The 23,635-nt window shown below is 45.2% G+C and overlaps 1 protein-coding gene across 1 annotated transcript in view; it reads right to left on the bottom strand.

Moving 5' to 3' along the window:
- The window catches only part of LOC147712250 (scavenger receptor cysteine-rich domain-containing protein DMBT1-like), a 426,380-nt gene that overhangs the window by 309,414 nt on the left and 93,331 nt on the right, over positions 1–23,635 (bottom strand). Inside the window, exon 3 of the mRNA XM_086922980.1 lies at positions 3,700–3,738. Coding sequence (XP_086779106.1) covers positions 3,700–3,738 — 39 coding nt within the window. The remainder of the gene's footprint in view (positions 1–3,699; positions 3,739–23,635) is intronic.

Here is a 23,635-nt window from a genome sequence, read left to right on the forward strand (position 1 = left end):
TGTTTTGTTCAGGTGGACCACAAGCACCAACTCCTTTGCTTGCTTAAGTAATCTCTGAGATTCTATGTAACAAAATACCTGCCTAGAGGCTCTAGCAGAGTGTACTAGCGATCCACAATTAAAAGCGGTTTAATTTTGTCACATCCTTTTCACAGTAAGTAAATAAGGCCTACTTGCTTTGTCATAACTTTTCCCAGTAAACTGATAAATCCTATGTCCTTTACTAATGGCTTGACACCATATGCTACCTAAGCTTACAGAATTTCGCAGAAGCTGGCAACCATCAGACATACATTTATACAATTATAAATATGTACAAGATTACATTTGGCAAAACAATATAAAGCCCCTCTCAATAGGGCCCACCAAGAATTATCAAAGTGAAATTCTATTCCCAATGTTTGTCTGCTTGAATGCCCAATGCCATACCCCTTGGTGTGGTAGTCCCCTAAACTTTTTGCCTTCACCCCTCCTGTCTTGCTGAATTGATTTTTGTTGATCTTAAAACTTTGCACACTTTACCACCATGAATAAGTGCTAAAGTGCTTGTGCTCTCTTCCTAAACGTGGTAAGATTCTTATGTCTGAAAGGCATATTTAATGTATTTAGAAGTCTCTTGTAGAGTGAGATGGAAAATATCCTGGAACGTCAAAATAAATGCTACTAGTGGGCCTACATCGCTTATTGTGCCACCCGCCTAAATATCCCCATTAAATATGTCCCATGCCTGGCATTGCAGCCTGAATGCAGTTTTAAACTGCCAATTCGACTTTGCAATGTAACCCCCATGTGAAGCCTTAAAGTCGCCTTTTATTGCACATAAGTAACTTTTAAGGTAGGCCCTATGTGGTCCATTGGGCAGGATGAATTGTAACCCCAAGATTTGTTTTTTACTACTGTGAGGCCTACCACTCCCATAGGATAGCCTTGGGTTACCTTAATACATTTAATAAGCGCTAACGTTTGATCGGGAACAGATACGTATTTCGTGTTTGGTGTCTGAGAAATTATAATTAAAAATTCTCTTCAATGGTAAAGTCGGATTTAAAATTTTGAAAATGGCACTTTAAGTTGGCATTTTCCTGCTGTAAACTATTTGGTGCATGCAATCTCTCCTTGGTCACTTGACAGGCTGTAATTAGCAGTTGGACTTTGTTAATGCCTCCCAAACATTCATACCATAGAGTGATTAAGTGTGCTTGAATGAGCCATCAACTGTAAGGATGGAGGGCGGAGCTGGGTATAGCTGAATAGGATGTGTTCTGCCTTCACACAGAGGACTTGTCACCACTGCATTGTCCTTGCAGCCAGCTTGGAGCTAGCACAGGAGCGACAGTAAACTCAAAGCACTTCAAAGGAAAACCTCTAGAAACTTCAAAGAAGTTACCACGTATAAAAGGGAACCCTCAGACCCATTCTTCACTTCACTTTATGGAGCAGTGGAAGGACTCTCAGAGGACTACCTGATGCAGTGGACTACTGTGTACTGCACAAGCCACCGTTGCTGCCCTATGAAAGGCTGCTTTGCTGCCTGGGGTCTGCCTTGAACCCTCAGAAGCCTGCCCTGCTGCTTGAGCCCTTCTTCATCACCTGCACCCAGGACTACCAGGGCACCTCCTGGTCAGAGCCTCAGGGTAAGAAAAGGCTCCCTCCATTTTGAACCTGCATCTGGATTCAGCTGAGTGAGTTGTTATCTCCCAAAAGGTGATCCTCCAGTCCAAGTGATGGTGTTAAAGCTGTCAACATCGAAAACTTGGGACTTAAAAACATTTTGGCTAAAAACAGATCTGAGGTCCGAAGGAAGACTGGAACCAACTTGCTTGTCTATCCGCACAAGGTGCATCGCTGTTCGGCGTGCGGCAGCTCCTGCTACACTCTTCTCCACAGAAGCAAATCTTGTTTAGCGGTCTCTTGGCAAAGGGGTGCTGAGACAACTGGAACAATCATCGAGTACAACCTCCAGCTTCGTCCAGCTGAAGATATTCGTCCTTGAAAAAAAGTTACTTTTTCCAAATGTAAAAATCTTCACAGTGACTCCATCCAACGGTTCCCCGACGAGGACGCTTCCTTCTCGGACACCCCCTGCAGACTTGCGCAGCCGAACTTACCATCTCTCAGAACATTTTCTTTGAACTCTCTTTTGTAAGGCTGTAGGTTAACTCTGACTGGGCCCAATCACTCTTTTTCGACTTTGTCTCGGTCTTGTGTTACTAGATGTCTACGGTTGGCACAAGGATTTTAAAAAACTTAAAACATTCATGTCCATTTCTACTGATTGGATTTTTGTAATTTTGGTGTCAAGTAATTTATAAAATGTTCCTTTATTTTTATCAATTGATGTGGGAGTTTTCTTGTGTTGTGTTTTCAGTTTCTTACTGTTTGTGTGCTGCATGCATACTTAACACATTGCCTCTAAGTGAAGTATGACTGCTTTTTGTGCCGAGCTACCAAAGTGACTGTTGTGGTTCACCCTTACTGGGATGGTGGCTGTTACTTGACCAGGGTTAACACCTCAGTTAATCAACAACCCATTTACTCACAAACACTATGTCTGTGCGCAAAGATGTCCCCTTGCGACCAAATGGGCACGAGGATACATTTTGTGCTAAGAAATAGTGCTAACTGAAACAGAACACGAAAAGAGAGCGCAAGCAGTCACTCGCGCTCGATTAATGTGCTCTTCGGTAGAATTTTTCTACAACTTACGATAGCATTTAGCGCTATTTCCTTACCACAAAAAGCATCCTCGCATCCAAAATGGATGTGGCGATGCATTTTGTGCTATGCAACAGCACTAAATGAAGCAGAACACGAATAGCGATTAGCCACTCATGCTCATTAAATGTGCTCCCACAGTAGGATTTCCGCTCCTCAAATTACTTTTAATTAGTAGGCCTTTTTAAAATCCGCTATGCGAGCTCGCAGGTCTATGTTGTGCTAAATGTTTGCTGCAAATAATATTATATTGCTTTTCGTTTTTGTCTTTGTATGATCGTAATCCTTTTCTCTTGCTCTATTGCATTTTTACTAAACGTATATTTTTAACATTCTGACTTGTTGTTTACATGTGTGATACATTTATGAATTCCACAGTGCATCTGAATAAATTTTCTTGAATTGAGTACTCTTAATTAGCGAAGGAGGGGTAATTGCATAATTATTGGTAATTCCACTTCAAAAGTAATGCAGTATTACAGAAATTACTTTGATTACTCTGGCATAATCTAAACTCTGTCCAGGTCCAGTGCTAAATGGGTGTCAAATTGAAGTACCTGCTGGTCCAGGGCACGGCAAATCATTCACAAAATTGAATAATGAATTCCGCTGAGGCCGTCCGCTCACAGTTTTGGCAACAAACCGAAAAAAACATAGCCCCAAGCTTATGGAGAAAGCATGTGACAGTAATTCGGAGTACCAACCCTTCAGAAACAGAGCAAAATAGACTCAAACACCACAACCAGCTGTTAGAGAATGGATTCAGCCTGTCAAATGGAAAACGGTGCACGTTATATGAAAATTGCCAACATAAATCGAAGCAGGAATGCATTAGAGTATGTACGATTTCAAACAGTTCTGAACATTTCTAACAGTATATTTGGAAGAGATATAAATTCTTAAGCCAAAGTATTGAGCCCCACAAGACAGACTTTATTTTGCAGTGTATAAAACCTTCAAAAACAATATATCAAAAGGAGTTACCTGGCTTCTTTGTTGTTGTTGTTGTTGTTCTTGTAGTAGCTGTTACAATAGAAACACACAACATTAGGATTCCATTACAGGACACATCTTTTCCGGGTGAAAAGTTGATAACAATAAAATAGCCACAGAGACTTTTATAAATATGATTGTTTACAAGTTGAACACGTTTATTTCCTTTCTTGGTCCTGAAGCAATAGGATTATGTGCAGCATGCCACAACAGGGTATTTCCAGTACATTTATTTGGATTGTAGGTGGTGAGGGACTAGTATGAGGTCTACCCTGTTATTCTTTGTTATGTTACCATATAGGGATATGTAAAACATCAGCATGCTTCAAAAGAAGCCTCAGTTCTGTACAACCGCTTTGCACCTAGGTTATATGAAGCCATTGAGTGCTACAGTTTAATAAGGAAAGATTTGTTTGGAAAAATCTGAGCCATGCTGGGGCAGCTATGTTAACCATAATCCATGATAGCTTGAGGCCTGGCCTTTAGCTGCTGTCCAAGGGCTTATGCAGACTCGCTTTCCAGTAGTGTGAGATGCCATGCAGCATTTCAGGATTTGCTCGGGTGCAAAAAGAACATTGGAGCCATGCTGAGGGGATTATGTCATCCAAAGTGCCACATGGCCTGGCTTACTACTGTTCTCTAAGGACTGAGTTGCTGATTTAGAGCTTGGCACACCACACAATCTACAGCGGCATTAGTGGGGGAAGCAGCACATGATTTACACTGTGCAGCAAGAATTTGCAAACTTTTTGAGAGAGCTCAACTAGAAATAAGGTGATGCATTGACGAAATATTGATATGGGAGGCCAATACATTTTATTTGATGAAGTCAACATGGTGAATGGGCCATTCAATAAAACTGTGTCTAGTGACTATGTTGGGATTTTAAACATAATCCAAATGCAATAAAATACAGAATAAATATATTTAACATAATCCTTTTGTTATTTAACCCTCACACACCCTATTGGTGTCATGCTTTATCATTCCGTTTTTATTGTTCTTAATATCCTCTACATCCCTGAGAATAAAAGGGATACCTGTGGAACGAAGTAGGATTTTTATCTTTAAGCCCCCCTGCCCTACATCTCTTAAGAGCTCCCTGAAATATGGTCGGGCCCACCCTGACCTTTAGGAGTCAGGGTGAACCCGATGATGAAGCATGACACTAATAGGGTGTGTGAGGGTTAAATAACAAAAGGATTTGTTTTCCGTTCCGCAATCTGCTGTGTTTGCCAAGTAAGGATTTTATGACCTCTAGAGCGTAGTTCTGGATGGATACTTATAGGATGGAGGATTTCTAGTTGGGAGGAGGTATCCATTTCCTAACCTCTCTTACCCCTTGATTATCAGTGGACTACCCTCTATTGCCACTGTTTGGTTACTGCCTGAGGATCAGCCAAGCATGCTTTTAATCTTAAACACCCAATTTACACAACTCATCCTTGGGAAATCCTGATGGGCCTTGAAAAAGAACAATGGACCTTCGCATCATTTGTGAAAAAAAGTTAAAACCAATTATAAAATATTCACATATCATCAACAGTTAGAATTTAAATGTTAAGCCAATGATGATAAGTTAGTGAATGTTTCAACACCTTCATTTGTCTTAATAGATTCCTATTGTTTTGTCATCTTTATTCAGATTAGTCAGTTTATAGAAATATAAGTAAAATATTGATTAGTCACAGCATAAATCAATACACAGTGTTCCATTAAAAAAAACATCACTAAACTAAATAAATGGGACCTTACCTATTCTAAGTAGAAGCAATTGAGTCCTTTTTCAGAAAAGAGTAAGAGAATACCTTACCACAAAAAGTCATTCTGGAAACTCAGCCACGGCTGCAGTAGCAACCGTCAATGATAGAATGATCTCTGCAGTAGCATTATTCAATAAAGTTAATTAGATAAAAGGTAATAAGTCACCTTCAGAAATAGCTGTTGGTAAAAAAGCAAAAGATCAACTCTTCAGTAGAAGAGCCACAAGGGTGGGGAGACCGATCTGGATCTCTTGGTTTCATATCGGGAACCGCACATAGTCTCTTTTCCTCAACTAGCTAGGAACACTCATTATAAGAAAATCAACAATAATTTATCAAAACTCTATTAGGTGTTAACTTCTCCAGCCAATGACAACCACTCTTTTGATGCAGTCAACAACTTCCGATGTCTCTTCTCCCATTTCCTACAGTAAACATTCACTTCGCTTTACTGTTAACATTGTTTCAGGACTTTGTTACATAGGGAAACGTTCTCATGAGAACCTTTTGACCTAAGCAACAAGATTGATATGAGTTTCAGTGTGAAGACAAAGGCTTGTCGGAGATGTGGAGGTAAACTAGCAATGCTATTCTGATGAAGCATACATAAAATGTCTAAACTATTATTTATTGTAACAATCACAGCAATTCTCATTGTGTTACAGTAAATGACCTAACATGGGGTTAGGGGACAAAATGAAGCACAAGTCTGGAGTCAATACATGCAAAACAAATTGATGGTGCTAGGCAAAATATTCTGATAAACATCTACTAAGCTATGAGCAAGAGTCGAGAAAAAAAGGCTTTGAGGTCTAACAGAAAATGCACATTTAAGTATGATAGCTTAGTATAAAGCAATTTCAATTAGAATATTTCATAAACATTTTATAAGCACACTTTTCTCTATATGGAAAGGATTAATATATTTGTTTGCAGTATTGATGAGGATTCTTTCACTTTATGGAATGGCCACATTTTATGTACGTGTCTTTTTCTGTGTGAAAACATTACTGCAGAAGTTTTAACACATTTCTAAAGTGCAGTTCTAACATGGTCCACAAGTCATAAAAGTTTTTTAATCTAATTTCCTACAATTTACCAAAAAGCTTGCAGCAGCTTAATTCCATGTTTAAATGGTACATGCCTGGGAGGACTTTGAGATCTTCCTTCCAGACAAAAGTGATGATCCCCAGAGTCTGCAAGGCCAGATGGGGCAGCTGTTCCTTCTCGGTGGCGGCCGCACAAATTTGGAATACCCTACCTTCCTCGATTTCCCAGGTAGAATCGCTCCCGGTGTTCAAAAAAGTGCTGAAGACTTGGCTTTCTTCCGTTTAGTCAGAAGTCTGTTTGTCACCTCTCGTTCTCACTGCTGTCCAGCACCTTGGCACCTTTGGGTTTTAGTGCGCTTTATAAATCCTCATCCTATCCTTCTATGTTGGCTGCATGAAGCCCCAATTTTGGTCTTTGCTGTCGGTAGCTGTAGAAGCACCCTGCCATTTGTCTCACCATCCAAGCCATGCCCTCTTATGGGACTTTTTAAATTTATTAAATCAAGAGGTCTATATTCATTCTAACATCAACACCATTCCTCCAGGTTTTTACAATATCACAATGCTTTGTCAGATGTGTAAAATCCTTCAAGTAGAAGACAAAATTAGCAATTTAAAATAAGTCTGTATAAACTCTGACAAACAGATCCAGCCCATAGGAAGCACTGAATGATTAATTTGTAAAAATAATAAGTGCCGGGTCCCAATTATGAGGCCATTGCAGCTTACTCCACTCAATGCCTCTGCTAGTGATGCCAATGGCAGTACCAATTATTATTATTATTATTAAAATCTTATATAGTGCATAGCTACTCAAGAGGGTTTCCCAGCACTTAGGCGCCAGGTAGGCCAACTTAGGCACAATCATCTTTGATTAAGCAAGTTTTCAGGTCCTTACAGAAGGTATTTAGAGAAGTGCAGCTTCTCAGGGCCTCGGGGAGAGTGTTCCATAGCATGGGACCCAAGAAGGAGAAGGAACAGCCACCCATCCGAGTACGTTTGAACATTAAATCAAGGGGTAAGGAGATGTTGCCTGGATGATGAATAAATGTTTGGCTGGCAAGATTGCATCTAGAGGATCTTGAAACAAGTTGTCAACCATAGGTTGGTCTAGGTCAGCCTTCTGTGCCAGCTGTGGTAGTGTTCAACAATAGGGTGTTGAAAACAGACATGTCTTCTTTAGACCAATTTCTGGCCATAACTTTGGGCCCAACTGCCACTGATGAGGGTCAGGAGTAATAGGGTATGTGGAAAGGCACTGCAAAATGGTCTGACCGAAATAGCGCACAGGAGGATTTGAGATAAGATCTGAAATGTTGGAGAACATGGAGTCGAGCAGATACCCTTCCTTATGAGTGAGGGTACAATTAGTGAGGTTAAGGTTCAGAGCATCCAGGTCCTCTATAAAACCTGGCTAAGCTTGCAGGTGGCAATGCATATTTAGGTCTCCAAGTAGTGTAAAGTTAGCACATTTATGTATGTATGGAGAGCACCAATGCTCATCATAGCCGGGAGGGAGGTAGATTAACACGGCTGGGACCATGAATTTGGGCATGAGGGAAAAATAGGGCTTCGTAAGCCAAAAAGGAAAGCTACGCTATTTTCCACTGAAAGATGCCTTGAAAGACTAGTGCTATTCCCCCTTCTGCCTTCTTCTTACAGTCCAGTCTAACAATGCAATCGTGCTTTGATGATATTGGCCAGAGATGCATCCTGAAGCCACGTTTCTGTCAGAAAAGGAGCTCGTTGCTGATGGCTGGCCAGGGAGCAACAGATTTGTACCAAAGAAGTGGAATTCACTTCTAGTTGTTCTGCCCCTGATTGATGTTCCCAAAGCCCAAAGAGCTGGCGCTGTCTTAAATCACTGCGCCAACAATGCTATCATTGGCGTTGTAGGAAAAGAGGTAGTGTTTACAGCTGTCTAAGCTGGTGTGAGGATTGACAGGTGCCCGGCAGGCCTCTAAACAGGCAGGCTGGAGTCCTTTGACCAGATCTGAAAAAAAAAACTTTTGTTCTGACATAAAAGGAGTTCCTGTGCCCGTTTAGGTGCAGACAGGCTTACTTTAGGCACACCACGGCTGCTTTAAATAGAGCTAAACACCCGTTCAGCTGTACCACTAACAGAGTGAAAACATGTGGAGCAACAAAGATGGCTGCTCTTTGGTAAGCTAGTGAGGTAGGCACTTAACACGTGCTCCACGCTCTCTCCACAATTAAAGTGAAACAAAATAGAAAAGCCCTAGGTCCCACAACACAAAATCTCATCCAATCAGCCCAAATATTGCAGTTCTTTTAAGTTTTTAGCAAAAATGCACAGGAGTGATGGTGGACACCCTCCATCCACCTGCACCTGTACCAATACAACTACTAGCCATCACACTCCAACAAGTGTGACAATTCAGACTATTCCATGCCCTAAGACTATAAGAATGGCTTTGGAGGCACATACCAGTTGTTTTAAATGCAGACTGAATTAATAACCAACTGTTCTTGTGATTATCTCAAAATTATTCGGACAGCTTCATGTGTGGCAGTCATAAGTGCTGGTTTTGACTTAAGTGCTGTTGATGAACACTGGAAACCACTGCCTCAAATTAAGCACTGACTGCATAGTGACATCTTTTTAACCTGTTTTGCTAAAAAATGTAAGGTAATGCCTGTGAATTTTACTCCTATGGCTGATTTTATTTATTCCTCTGTTAACATTATTTCATTTAACATTGCGCGTCTAAGATGCAAAGCAGATAATGATACACTTTATTAGAGAGAGTAACATTATCCTGCAACAAGTGTCCTCATCTTGAGTGATTTCTGTTCTGTAGTTATAATATTATCATTAATTGTCAATAAGAAACATGTCTACTTAGAGCACAGTGAGTCACGGTATAGAAAGGGAGGCAATTATGGAAAGTTGACTCATGGTATATGTTGTATTTAAGACAAAGTGCAGGTAAGTGTAGAACTCTTCTTTACTTGTCTTTACACCACCACAGGTTCCATTCAGTTGCAGAGCACTGTGAAATGTTGGCAAACAGAGGATAGGACAGTACCAACTGGGACAAGGAGGGGAGGGGGGTCCGGAATGTACCACAGAGAGGAGATTACAACACACCTCCTTGCATAGGGAGGAAGAAGAAAGAAAGGAAAGAAGGGAGGAGAGGAGAGGAGAGGAGAGGAGAGGAGAGGAGAGGAGAGGAGAGGAGAGGAGAGGAGAGTAGAGGAGAGGAGAGGAGAGGAGAGGAGAGGAGAGGAGAGGAGAGGAGAGGAGAGGAGAGAGACTGAAAACAGAGTGGGAAGAAAACCAGAAAGTAATGCACAATATACAGAAACTATCACTTTAAACAATAATCCTTAACCCACACAGTGGACTTGGTTCTCAAGGATCTCCTGGGTATGGGCCAAACTGACTCTCTCCCTGGATTCGAGCTGAGATCAGCTTCACCCCCTTGATTGTGGTGAATGATTCTGTCCATGCTCCAGGTTTGTCTATTTTCTAGTTGGACAACATTTTTCCCCACTTTGGATATTCTTCAAGGCTCTGAGATCCTGGACGCTTCTCTTCTGCTTGGTTTGGGTAGGTCCACCCGGATCCATTCTCCTTCTTTCAACCATTGGGATTTGACGTGCTTGGTTTGGTCATATCAGTCTTTGTACTTTGTCTGGTGTTCGTCCAACCTTCTGGAACTTTCGCTGCGGTTGACCACACATGAATTGTTCAATTTTTTAACCCTGGAGGAGACAGTCTTCTTTTTGAACCCTCCCTTTGAGAGAGGTGAATGGGGAAATTCCTGTTACACTATTGGGCGTGGAGCGATAAGCCCAAATTGTTTCCATTAAGGCAGGGTTGGCCAGTGTCCAGTGTCCCCATAGCTTCTGCCCTATGAAGGCATTCTTTGACCATACGGTTTATCCGCTCTGCAAGCCCATTTGCACGGTGACAATACAAAGCAGTCTTGTGATGGTTGATGCTCCTGTGTGCCAGAAACTCTTTCATGTTTTCGGAGGTGAATTGCACCCCATTGTCAGTGACCAAGGTGTCAGGTATGCCCTCATCACAAAAACACCTTCCAAGAATTGTATGAGAATGTTAGTGTCAATCTGATATACACATTTATACACCACCCAACAAGTGTGGTAATCAACTAATACTAAAATGAACCGTTCTTTTCAACTTTTCATGTTGAGAGGACCAATAATGTCAAGGTCCAATTTGGTCCAAGGCCTGTCCGGAACCTCCACTGGGGACAGCGGTGGTTAGCGAGTTTGATGAATCCTGTCACTGCGGCTACAATCTAAACAGTTTTTCACAACGTTTTCAGTCATGGCATCCATGCCTGGCCACCAGTAGTCCAAGCAAACTTTTTTGTTGATGAGACTGCACCCCAAATGACCCATGTGAGCCAGATTAACTATTTTCTCTCTTAGATTCTCAGGAGGAACTACTTTCTCCTCACGGCAAACAATACCTTCTTGTATATTCAACTCTAGCCAGACATCCCAGTATTTACACAGGTTTTCCGGAACATCACTTTTAGTAGCAGGCTAACCATTTCTGATGAACTCTTTGATTGACCCCATTTCATTATCAGCTTGCACAGCACTGTACCATTCCTCCTTGTTCAAACAGGTAAGTTGGAGTATGACATCATCACAATCATCTGAAACAGTTTTGCATTCGCCCGCTGGTGGTGAATGGGATAAGAAATCAGCAACAATGTTTTGTGAACCTGGCACATACTTAATACTGAGATTGTACCCTTCAAGCCCTAAGATCCATCTGGAAATTCTGGGGCTGGTGCTAGTTGACCCTTTTATTGTAAACACAAACATAAGGGGTTTGTGGTCAGTCTTTACAGCAAATGGAATACCCCACAGGAAAAAACAGAAATGTTTGATTGCCCAATAGTAGGCTAGTGCCTTTCTTTCCACTACAGAGTAGTTACATCCTTCAGGGCACGGGAGGCAAATGCAACGATCTGTTCTTTATTGTCATCAACTTGGGTATGGCTAGCTCCCAGGCCTTTATTGCTGATATCTGTGCAAAGGATTGTGGGTTTCGTGGGATCAGACCTTCCCAGGGATGGGGCAGAAATAATACATTCTTATACAGTTTCAAAGCCATTGTGACTGTTGTCAGACCATACAAAGGGAGTTCTGGATTTGAGCAAATCCCACAGTGGTTCAACTATGGAAGCATCATTTTTTACAAACTTGGTTAGTATTCGGATAGAGCCAAGAATGACTTGAGATCTTGGACGCAAGTGGGGGCAGCAGTGTCTCGAATGGCCTCTACCAGGTCTAATTTGGGTCTGATACCATCCTCAGAAAGGGTGTGCCCAAGGTACTCAACAGATCCCACTCCAATACGACATTTTTTCTTTTTGAGAGTGAGGCCAGCTTTTCCCAAATTGGATAGCACAATTCTAAGAGTGGAATTATGTTCTTCTAGATCCTTCTCACATACGAGTATGTCATCCTGGAAACAGAGGGTTTTGGGAAGGTCTTTTAGAACATGCTGCATGATTCCTAGGAAGGCAGCAGCCGCAGAGGTCAACCCAATTGGCATACGTAGGAATTGGAATGTTCCCAGGGGAGTAACAAAGGAGATTAGGTAAATAAATCCAGTATTTGTATTTGTATTTGTAAATCCAGTATTTGAAAAGCGCACAGCTACCCAGAGGCATCCCGGCGCTGGGGGCCGTCGGGAAGATTAAGCGAGCTATTGCCCAGAGTCACATGGTACTGGGCAGACCCCTGCCTCCGGTGCCAGGGATCGAACCATGGTCCCCAGCGTCCGGCATCAGTCGCCCTGGCTGCTGCGCCAACACCTCTTCCCTGGCATGAGCTAGGGTGCAGCTGTACCTGGTGGTAGGCTCTGGACAAATCTAGGATGCTGAAACAACTGGCACCTTTGATGAGGGTGAGGACCTTGTGTATGCGGGGCAGGGGGTGCCTGACCACCAGGATGTTCTCATTAAGGTCCCTGAGGTCCACGCATAGCCTGATGTCTTTACTAGATGCTTTGGTGGTGAGAACAATGGGGGCCTACTACTGTGAGCATTCAATTGGTTCAATAACCCCTAATGACAATTATCTGTCGAGTTCAGCACGAAGGGGGCCTTACATCATGTGTGGTATGGGTCTGACTTTGTGTGCTACCGGCCTGGCGTTAGATTTTACCTTTATGGAATGTTGGTAATCCTTAAGTTAGCTCACAAAGATAGGAAGGAGGTATTTGCACCGCTGAATGTAATCAAAGGTACGCCAAATAACGATGTGTGGCGTGCTGCCAGGGATGACGCTGTCTGTGCCAATCAGCGTAAATGCTCAAAGACTAATACAAAGCTCCCCCTGTTGAGAGGAAGACTCCCCAGTGCACTGCGCAATATTGACCCCAAGGTCTAAAGTTTTATGACACAGTTCATTCAAAAGTTCAATCCACAAGGTTGCAGTAGTTTTTCATTTTTAATCCATATACATTGTGTTTCATGTATAGGTCATCACTTTCAAAAAGTTGGTAATATATATCATCCACAACATATGATCCAATATTCAATGATCCCAATGCATTTCGGGCTGATACATAGCCCTTCCTCAGGGGATAGCTCTACAAACAAAGGAAACACCATCATGAGGCTCAATTCATACACATACCAAGGTTCAAAAATTATTATCAATGCAAAAAACAGCCCAAAGTGAACAAATGAGTCTGAAACAAGGTGCTGTGCGACGCAAGGACCAATCTTCCCAAAGTAAATCCCAAAGGTGAAAAAACAACATGAAAAAGCAAGTCCACGTGAACGGGTTCATGCTAGGGTTACGTAGTCTAAAGACTGGTGCTGTATCGCGGAAGAAGACCGCTAAAACCCCAAGCTCCCAACAAGCAAGATGCCAGCATGCGTGTGACTAATTATGTCTAAAGTGTATCGGAAAAAGTACAAACATGCCCACAGATATACAGCGTGCAGCCCGAGGCTGACCGTTACTATTCTCACACCCAGAGTAAAGACAGTCCTCCGAGGAGGTACTTACTAAGAACGCTGTCAGCGCGATCACATAACCGGCATTAGGTGGCAAAGATACAAACGAGCCGCGTGTGAATCAGGTTAATAAACGTTACTAAACATAGATGAAGGACAGTGTAGCGTCCGACCTTAGGCGCCATCTTGGACTGGTGTGGAGTGCGTGAAATTGCTGAAGGGTGACCCATAACCAAAACATTGTACAATTTTACAGACAGAGACATTCAAGATATGAGGTAAAAGGAAAGATTAAATGAAGAAAAAGATAATAAAAAGAAAAGGTTAAAGGACATCAGCATGAAAAGAAGGGTAACGGTTGAATAGGCAATAACTTCAAAGTTCAGTGATTAAAGATAACAAGAAAATTCCATGCGATCATTAAGCCCGTGTGGTTGCATGGTCGCCATATAGCGGATCCAAAAGTTCTCTCTCTTTAATAATGTTCTTTTATTGTCATGTGTCACCGGTACTTGCTCCAATATTTGGTATTTCAGCTGGGTAATTGTGTGTTTTTGATCCAAGAAATGTGCGGCAACCGTGGATCTAAGATTGCCAGTTCTTATGTTACTTTTGTGTTCCAACAAGCGTGCCCTAACTTTCCTCTCGGTATGACCAATGTCACACTTGCCACAGGGGCATTTCAAATGAAAGTTAGGGCACGCTTGTTGGAACACAAAAGTAACATAAGAACTGGCAATCTTAGATCCACGGTTGCCGCACATTTCTTGGATCAAAAACACACAATTGCCCAGCTGAAATACCAAATATTGGAGCAAGTACCGGTGACACATGACAATAAAAGAACATTATAAAAGAGAGAGAACTTTTGGATCCGCTATATGGCGACCATGCAACCACACGGGCTTAATGATCGCATGGAATTTTCTTGTTATCTTTAATCACTGAACTTTGAAGTTATTGCCTATTCAACCGTTACCCTTCTTTTCATGCTAATGTCCTTTAACCTTTTCTTTTTATTATCTTTTTCTTCATTTAATCTTTCCTTTAACCTCATATCTTGAATGTCTCTGTCTGTAAAATTGTACAATGTTTTGGTTATGGGTCACCCTTCAGCATTTTCACGCACTCCACACCAGTCCAAGATGGCACCTATGGTCGGACGCTACACTGTCCTTCATCTATGTTTAGTAACGTTTATTAACCTGATTCACACGCGGCTCGTTTGTATCTTTGCCACCTAATGCCGGTTATGTGATCGCGCTGACAGCGTTCTTAGTAAGTACCTCCTCGGAGGACTGTCTTTACTCTGGGTGTGAGAATAGTAACGGTCAGCCTCGGGCTGCACGCTGTATATCTTCGGGCATGTTTGTACTTTTTCCGATACACTTTAGACATAATTAGTCACACGCATGCTGGCATCTTGCTTGTTGGGAGCTTGGGGTTTTAGCGGTCTTCTTCCGCGATACAGCACCAGTCTTTAGACGACGTAACCCTAGCATGAACCCGTTCACGTGGACTTGCTTTTTCATGTTGTTTTTTCACCTTTGGGATTTACTTTGGGAAGATTGGTCCTTGCGTCGCACAGCACCTTGTTTCAGACTCATTTGTTCACTTTGGGCTGTTTTTTGCATTGATAATAATTTTTGAACCTTGGTATGTGTATGAATTGAGCCTCATGATGGTGTTTCCTTTGTTTGTAGAGCTATCCCCTGAGGAAGGGCTATGTATCAGCCCGAAATGCATTGGGATCATTGAATATTGGATCATATGTTGTGGATGATATATATTACCAACTTTTTGAAAGTGATGACCTATACATGAAACACAATGTATATGGATTAAAAATGAAAAACTACTGCAACCTTGTGGATTGAACTTTTGAATGAACTGTGTCATAAAACTTTAGACCTTGGGGTCAATATTGCGCAGTGCACTGGGGAGTCTTCCTCTCAACGGGGGGAGCTTTGTATTAATCCTTAAGTTAGCACAAATCATCAGAAAAGACTTTGGGGAAATCAATGCATACTTCCATCCCCCCAACTGATGGATCCACCAATAAGACTTGATTAGGACTGTTGGGATCAAGTTTTATACCTAGTTCCCTTTGGTGTTTCCACCCTAACAAGTTAGATCCTTTCTGGGTGACATAAATCCTGCCTACCATGTTCCTGCCCTTAAACCCAATTTCTATTGTTTGGACTAAATATTGATTGCCCGTGGTTCAGGTGTACCGGGCTGCTCCTGTGGTGCTTAATGAGATATGGAAGAGTCAGGGTCTCAGGGACTTTTGAGATGGCCATTTTGAGTTGTCTATGGGCTCTAAGAAAACTTAGAAAACCTCTGGTTCCTGGAATTCCAGTGTATGTATATTCAAGGTAAAAAATCATCAGTGCCAGTTCAAGGAGGCCATAATTGAGGCCCAGCTTTTGCAGTTGAAGCTGCAAGAGCAGACATCTTTTCCTCTTGATGTTGTAAAGAAGCCAATGTGTTTTCGTATTGATAGGTTTCTTGGCATAGGTTATGATCTGCCGAGTATGTTAATGATGGGTACATCAGATCAGACTGTGGTGTGGGTGAGTGAAGGTTGAACTCCGATGTGCTCTTACACAGAGGCCCCTGTGAAACTCCACTGGGAAGGGTCAAAGGAGATATTCAGTGACGTCAGGATGAAGACTAGGAGGAGCGCTGGAAGATAATCCTTCTTGAACATCAATATTTCACACATTGCCTCTTCCACTATGGTTTTGTGTAGCTGCTAAATTTAATTTCCCCAGTCTAGGGTATCATCGGCTCTGGGTTCCAAGTCAATAACATAGCCCTCTCAAAAGGCATAGAGCATCTAGGAGACGTCACTTCCACTCTATGGAGCTCAGTAATTCAGGCAACGAATCAGTGTCCATCATTGTCAATACGGGCAGAATGTAAGCCTCTGTTGTGGGGGAAAGTGGGTGCCACATGGGAGTACCTGAAGGCTGTTTGCTGCCTTGGAAGGTTCACAGAGATGTAGCCATGCTCATTGGCAGCAAGCCCATCCTCACTTTGTAAGTGTTTCAATTACAATGGTGTGGCATATGCAATGCATGTTCCTGCTCTTAATGAAAATAAAAGCAATGGGGTAATAATAGTTTAAAATTGGCTTCAATTTCATATTTTCCTAGATCTGTGTAGGTTCTTTGGAAGAAAGGGATGTGCTTCCTGCTATCTCTAAAGTAACGAATTCAGTCTAAGAATGCTGCTTATGAACAAAAGAAAATCCTATTGCAAAACTATCCTTTGGGTTTTTATTTGACAAAAACCTTGGGAAACCTGTAAGGTCCACATCCTTCCATTTCTTTTACAAAATAACTGATGACTCTGAGAAGAGGTACCGTCCGCAGAATCAATTCAATACTACATATGTCCTCTGAAACTTGTGTTGGTGTTTCAAAAGTGAAATGGGTTCTGACAGCTGAGACTAGTTCAGCAAATTGTGTTCCTTGCAAATATTATTTTGGGTAAAAGATCCATGTGATTATCAGAGTCTCTCAATCTGTCTTGCCTTGGTTAAACAGGGTCTTCTTCATGCAGGGCCATACAAACAGCTTCAATAAATCATAGTTTGTAACTCTCACCTATATATATTTACAAGGGTGTCCCATGTGTCATGGACTTCAGCTAACTCTATCTCTGCTTCACATTCCTCCCTGCATGTCTTTTTCCTAAAGACTCCCTGTGTTCCATATTAATACTATGCTTTTGGCTGCTTTAACACCAATCAGAAATCTGTATCAAATAGACTTTCACTTATATTTGGCTACTATGCAACTCTAAAACCCTAAAATCAAACTTCAACATAGGGCTCTGCCCCTCCACTTTTTCAAACTAATTTGTTCCTTTCTTAAGTCAAATGAGACTAAATAAGCCACCCAGAAATTATGCCTACTTTAGAGAAGCTTAATGAATTTCAGGCAGTGGGAAGAGGGGCGTGAGCCCACTATGAAGGGCTGTCACCTTCCTGTATATTGACCACCTCCGCGCCAGTGGCGTAACGAAACATGAGGGAGCCCCCCTGCAATCTCCTCTGCCTTGCACCCTTCTTGCCCTCCCTCTTGCACCTTTCCCCCCTCCCCCTTGTATCCTTCTCCCCCTCCCCTTGTACCCTAGTCCACCTCCACCTTGAACCCTTTTCTACCTTGCACCATTCTCCCTCTGCCTTGCACCCTTCTCCCCTCTGCCTTGCACCCTTCTCCCCCTCCACCTTGCACCCTTCTCCCCCTCCGCCTTGCACCCTTCTCTACCTTGCATCCTTTTCCTCTCTGCCTTGCACCCTTCTCCCCCTCCGCCTTGCACCCTTCTCCCCCTCCACCTTGCACCCTTCTCCCCCTCCGCCTTGCACCCTTCTCTACCTTGCATCCTTCTCCCCTCTGTCTTGCACTCTTCTCCCCTTTGCCTTGCACTCTTCTCCCCTTTGCCTTGCACCCTTCTCCCCTTTGCCTTGCACCCTTCTCCCCTTTGCCTTGCACCCTTCTCCCCTCTGCCTTGCACCCTTCTCCCCTCTGCCTTGCACCCTTCTCCCCCTCCGCCTTGCACCCTTCTCCCCCTCCGCCTTGCACCCTTCTCCCCCTCCACCTTGCACCCTTCTCCCCCTCCGCCTTGCACCCTTCTCTACCTTGCATCCTTTTCCTCTCTGCCTTGCACCCTTCTCCCCCTCCGCCTTGCACCCTTCTCCCCCTCCACCTTGCACCCTTCTCCCCCTCCGCCTTGCACCCTTCTCTACCTTGCATCCTTCTCCCCTCTGTCTTGCACTCTTCTCCCCTTTGCCTTGCACCCTTCTCCCCTTTGCCTTGCACCCTTCTCCCCTTTGCCTTGCACCCGTCTCCCCTCTGCCTTGCACCCGTCTCCCCCTCCACCTTGCACCCTTCTCCCCCTCCGCCTTGCACCCTTCTCCTCTCTTCCTTGCACCCTTCTCCTCTCTTCCTTGCACCCTTCTTCCCTCTGCCATGCACCCTTCTCCCCCTCTACCTTGCACCCTTCTCTACCTTGCACCCTTCTCCTCTCTTCCTTGCACCCTTCTCCTCTCTGCCTTGCACCCTTCTCCCCTCCGCCTTGCACCCGTCTCCCTTCTGCCTTGCACCCGTCTCCCCCTCCGCCTTGCACCCTTCTCTACCTTGCACCCTTCTCCTCTCTTCCTTGCACCCTTCACCCCTCTGCCTTGCACCCTTCTCCCCTCTGCCTTGCACCCTTCTCCCCTCTGCATTGCACTCTTCTCCCCCTCCGCCTTGCACCCTTCTCTACCTTGCACCCTTCTCCTCTCTTCCTTGCACCCTTCTCCTCTCTGCCTTGCACCCTTCTCCCCTCTGCCTTGCACCCTTGTCCCCTCTGCCTTGCACCCTTCTCCCCCTCCACCTTGCACCCTTTCCCCCCCTCCGCCTTGCACCCTTCTCTACCTTGCACCCTTCTCCTCTCTTCCTTGCACCCTTCTCCTCTCTGCCTTGCACCCTTCTCCCCTCTGCCTTGCACCCTTCTCCCCTCTGCCTTGCACCCTTCTCCCCTCCGCCTTGCACTCTTCTCCCCCTCCGCCTTGCACCCTTCTCTACCTTGCACCCTTCTCCTCTCTTCCTTGCACCCTTCTCCTCTCTGCCTTGCACCCTTCTCCCCTCTGCCTTGCACCCTTCTCCCCTCTGCCTTGCACCCTTCTCCCCCTCCACCTTGCACCCTTCTCCCCCTCCGCCTTGCACCCTTCTCTACCTTGCACCCTTCTCCTCTCTTCCTTGCACCCTTCTCCTCTCTGCCTTGCACCCTTCTCCCCTCTGCCTTGCACCCTTCTCCCCTCTGCCTTGCACCCTTCTCCCCTCCGCCTTGCACCCTTCTCCCCTTCGCCTTGCACCCTTCTCTTCTCTGCCTTGCACCCTTCTCCCCTCTACCCTGCACCCTTCTCCCCCTCCGCCTTGCACCCTTCTCTACCTTGCACCCTTCGCCTCTCTTCCTTGCACCCTTCTCCTCTTTGCCTTGCACCCTTCTCTTCTCTGCCTTGCACACTTCACCCCTCTGCCTTGCACCCTTCTCCCCTCCACCTTGCACCCTTCTCCCCTCTGCCTTGCACCCTCCTCCCCTCTGCCTTACACCCTTCTCCCCTCCGCCTTGCACCCTTCTCTACCTTGCATCCTTCTCCCCCTCTGCCTTGCACCCTTTTCCCCCTCTGCCTTGCACCCTTCTCGGCCCCCCTCCTCCCCTCCTGCGGATGCGATGCCCATGGTGTGTTCTAACAAGAGGGCTAACCTGAGGGCACCATTTTGCTGCCTCGTCCCTTCTCATGTGAGCTTTGCCCTGGAGAATGCTCTCTCTGGGGTCTCCCACTCCCACCCCTGTCAGGGTCCCGAGCACTGCTCTGTGCTGTCTCCTGCTCTTACTCTCTGAGGCCCCCACCCCATCCTTGTCCCTGTCTCTTCTCTTCTCTTGTGGGGTGGGCTTTGCTTATGGAGAGGAGAGCGTTGGGGCCGGGCTCCGAGCTGCCTCAGAGGGGAAGTGGAGAGTGCTGTCTCTGGGGCCCCCACCCCACCCCATCCTTGTCCCTGTCTCTTCTCTTCTCTTGTGGGATGGGGCCCCCAGCCCATCCTTGTCCCTGTCTCTTCTCGGGTGGGGCCTGTCCCTGTCTCTTCTCTTGTGGGATGGGGCCCCCACCCCATCCTTGTCCCTGTCTCTTCTCTTCTCTTGTGAGGTGGGGCCCCCACCCAATCCTTGTCCCTGTCTCTTCTCGGTGGGGGCCTGTCCCTGTCTCTTCTCTTGTGGGATGGGGCCCCCACCCCATCCTTGTCCCTGTCTCTTCTCTTCTCTTGTGGGGTGGGGCCCCCACCCAATCCTTGTCCCTGTCTCTTCTTGGTGGGGGCCTGTCCCTGTCTCTTCTCTTGTGGGATGGGGCACCCACCCCATCTTGTCCCTGTCTCTTCTCTTCTCTTGTGGGGTGGGCCGGGCCCCCATCCAATCCTTGTCCTTGTCTCTTCTCTTCTCTTGTGGGGTGGGGCCCCCACCCCCTCCGTGTCCCTGTCTCTTCTCTTGTGGGGTGGGCTTTGCTTATCGAGAGGAGAGAGTAGGGGGCTGGGCTCTGTGCTGCCTCAGAGGAGCAGTGGACTGCTGTCTCTGGGGCCCCGTCCTTGTCCCGGGCCTGCCTCCGGCTCTGACTGAAGAGAAACAATGTTGATACTTTGTTTCTCTTTAGTCAGAGGGAGGGGGTGAGGGGAACGGAGCAGGCTGCACCTGCTTCAGACACAGAGGGAGAGAGGCTTGCTTCAGCGCAGGCCTCTCTCACAGCCCTCAGAAGAGCTGAGGGGGCCGGGCCCCCTGGGGGCCCCCTTCATTAACTGTAGAGAGTGAGGCCCCCCGCACTGCAGGGGCTGCGGGGGCGTTTGTTACGCCCCTGCTCCGCGATGAAGCTCAGCTATAAAGATGGGTCTCCCGGAGAAGAGGAGCAGCTATTGCATATGTCTGCAACTCAAATATTAATGCTAACATTTATAAAATAGATATACAAACACAACACATAACATTGTTTTGGATGTGAATGAGTACTTTTTGAATGAACAGAAAAATATGAAATGGCATTGGAAAGTGAAGAGTCATACTCTGTAAACAAACAAAAAAGGCTATAAAAGTACTAACAAAAGATTTGAGTTTTTTTCTGCAATAAGAATACTAAGTAAACAATGATTGTTTTGAGGCATGTCTTCAAAGTAAGGACCAGGATGAGGAAGATACACGAGGAGGACTCTTGCTTTATTTACTTATCAATTTTCTCCAACGAATTAACATTTGATGTGAAATCTATACTACTATAATAAAGGAAGAACTTTCAGCCTTTGAGGCGGGTAAACTCAGGAACCACAGCGCCAATCCACACACCCGATACACTGTTGGAATCGTCAGGGTGTGTAGATGGTTATAGGCTATATAATTATTTTTAAAAAACGTTATTTAAAAAATGTACGGTAAAAAAAAAGTAGTCCCTCCGAAGTAGCGCCGGCCACGACGTGCGTACTCACTTCAGGAGCGCGGGGAGGAGCGGCGTCCAGGAGCGCGACAAGGAGCGGCGGACATGGCGCGGGGAAGGAGCGGTGACGTGAGGAGCAGCGGACAGGCCAGCGGCGGTGCGAGCAGCGGACAGGCTGGAGGAGCGGCGGCTGAGGTAAGGGAGCGGCGGACATGGCGCGGGGGAGGAGCGATGACGTGAGGAGCAGCAGACAGGCCAGCACCGGTGCGAGCAGCGGACAGGCGGGAGGAGCGGCAGCTCAGGTTAGGGGACCCATATCGGGACAGGCGGAGGTCGGGGCAGGCAGGGACGGGCCGGGCGGGGGCCCGGGCTGCTACACAATGTCGGGGCGGGCGGGAATCGGGGAAGCCTGTTGCACCCGGACAAGGTCTGGACGGGCTGCTATATATATATACTAATATAATAAAGAGAGAGCCCAAACCTTTGAGGCGGGTAATCTCAGGAACCACAGCACCAATCACAACACCCAATACAGCGTTGGAAAGGGCAGTTGCAGCAGAAGGACATAGGCTATGCAGACGCCAACCATATACATATAAAAAGTAAAAGAACCGTGCCAGCAAAGTAGTCCCTTGTGGGCGTGTCTGCGTTGTGCTGTGGGCATGTACCGGGGCGTGACAAAAACGCTGGGGTCGTGTGGTATGTTCCGCCCTTCATGCCATGTCTCATATCGTGTGCTGTGGGCGTGTGCTGGGGGCGTGGGCGTGGGCGTGTGCGGGGCGCAGGATTAGGGAAAAAAAGCGAGCGTTGTGCCCAATATTTCATTGTTTTATCTTCCCAGGTTCTGTACATTCCAGCTCCGGGTGTCCACCCTGCTCCTTTTAAATACCCCTGCACCCCATAATCATAACCCACCCTTACTCCTTAAAATACCCCAACACCCTTAAACACTAACCCATCTTAACCCTATAAATATACCCGTACCCCAAAACCCAAACCTATCCCTAAACCCTAAAAATACCCCTGTACCCCAAAACCCAAATCTAACCCTGAACCCTATAAATACCCCTGTACTTCAAAACCCAAACCTACCCCTGAACCCTAAAAATACCCCTGTACATCAAAACCCAAACCTAGCCCTGAACCCTAAAAATACCATTGTACCCCAAAACCCAAACCTACCCCTGAACCCTAAAATACCCCTGTACCCCCAAACCCAAACCTAGCCCTGAACCCTTAAAATACCCATGTACCCCAAAACCAAAACCTACCCCATAACACTAAAAATATCCCTGTACCCCAAAACCCAAACCTAGCCCTGAACCATAAAAATAACCATGTACCCCAAAACCCAAACCTAGCCCTGAACCCTAAAATGCCCTTATACCCCAAAACCCAAACCTAGCCCTGAACCCTAAAAATACCCCTGTACCCTAAAACCCATACCTATCCCTAAACTCTAAAATTACCCCTGTACCCCATAACCCAAAACTATATCTGAATCCTTAAAATACCCAAACAACCCAAAACATTTTCATCAGTACCCCAAAACACATACCACTATACACATACTTACCTTATTCAAACATTTAAAAAACCATTCTTTTACCATTCATGCATTTACAACGAATTTCGTTGTAAATGTATGCGTGGTAAAAACATATAAAATATAATGCCAGGCGTTATAATGGCATGGTACTTTCGTAATGAAAGTATGCGGAGTGATGGTATGCGGAAAGAAAGTTGCGGAATAATGGGTGTTTACCCTCCACTTGTAAGTACATTGGTGGCACTGCGGCCCACATCTCCAGTAACATACTCATATTTTTTCACCACCGATTTGAAAAATGCACAGGTCTCTCTCATTGATGGCCAGCACCGACATACACTTTTAGACACACCTCGCGCCACAAGTTCTAGAATTGCAAACTTTAGAGCTGGGGAGCTACGTTCGAATCTCGGCATCAGCTCAACATCCTGTGATTCCAGGCAAATTGCTTTGTCTCCCCGTGCCTACCACAAATGAATGTGTTCTTCTGTAATGTAAATTTTGCTCATGCCATGTTGTTGAGTTCGCGCCATATAATATTGCAAGAATTAATAAAGTAGGGAAACTCGAGTTCAAACACTTCTGTACGTGCATCAGCAGTGCACTGTGAATCGGAGCGT

The sequence above is a fragment of the Lissotriton vulgaris genome, chromosome 5 (assembly GCF_964263255.1).
Source record: "Lissotriton vulgaris chromosome 5, aLisVul1.2, whole genome shotgun sequence".
Classification (NCBI taxonomy): Eukaryota; Metazoa; Chordata; class Amphibia; order Caudata; family Salamandridae; genus Lissotriton; species Lissotriton vulgaris.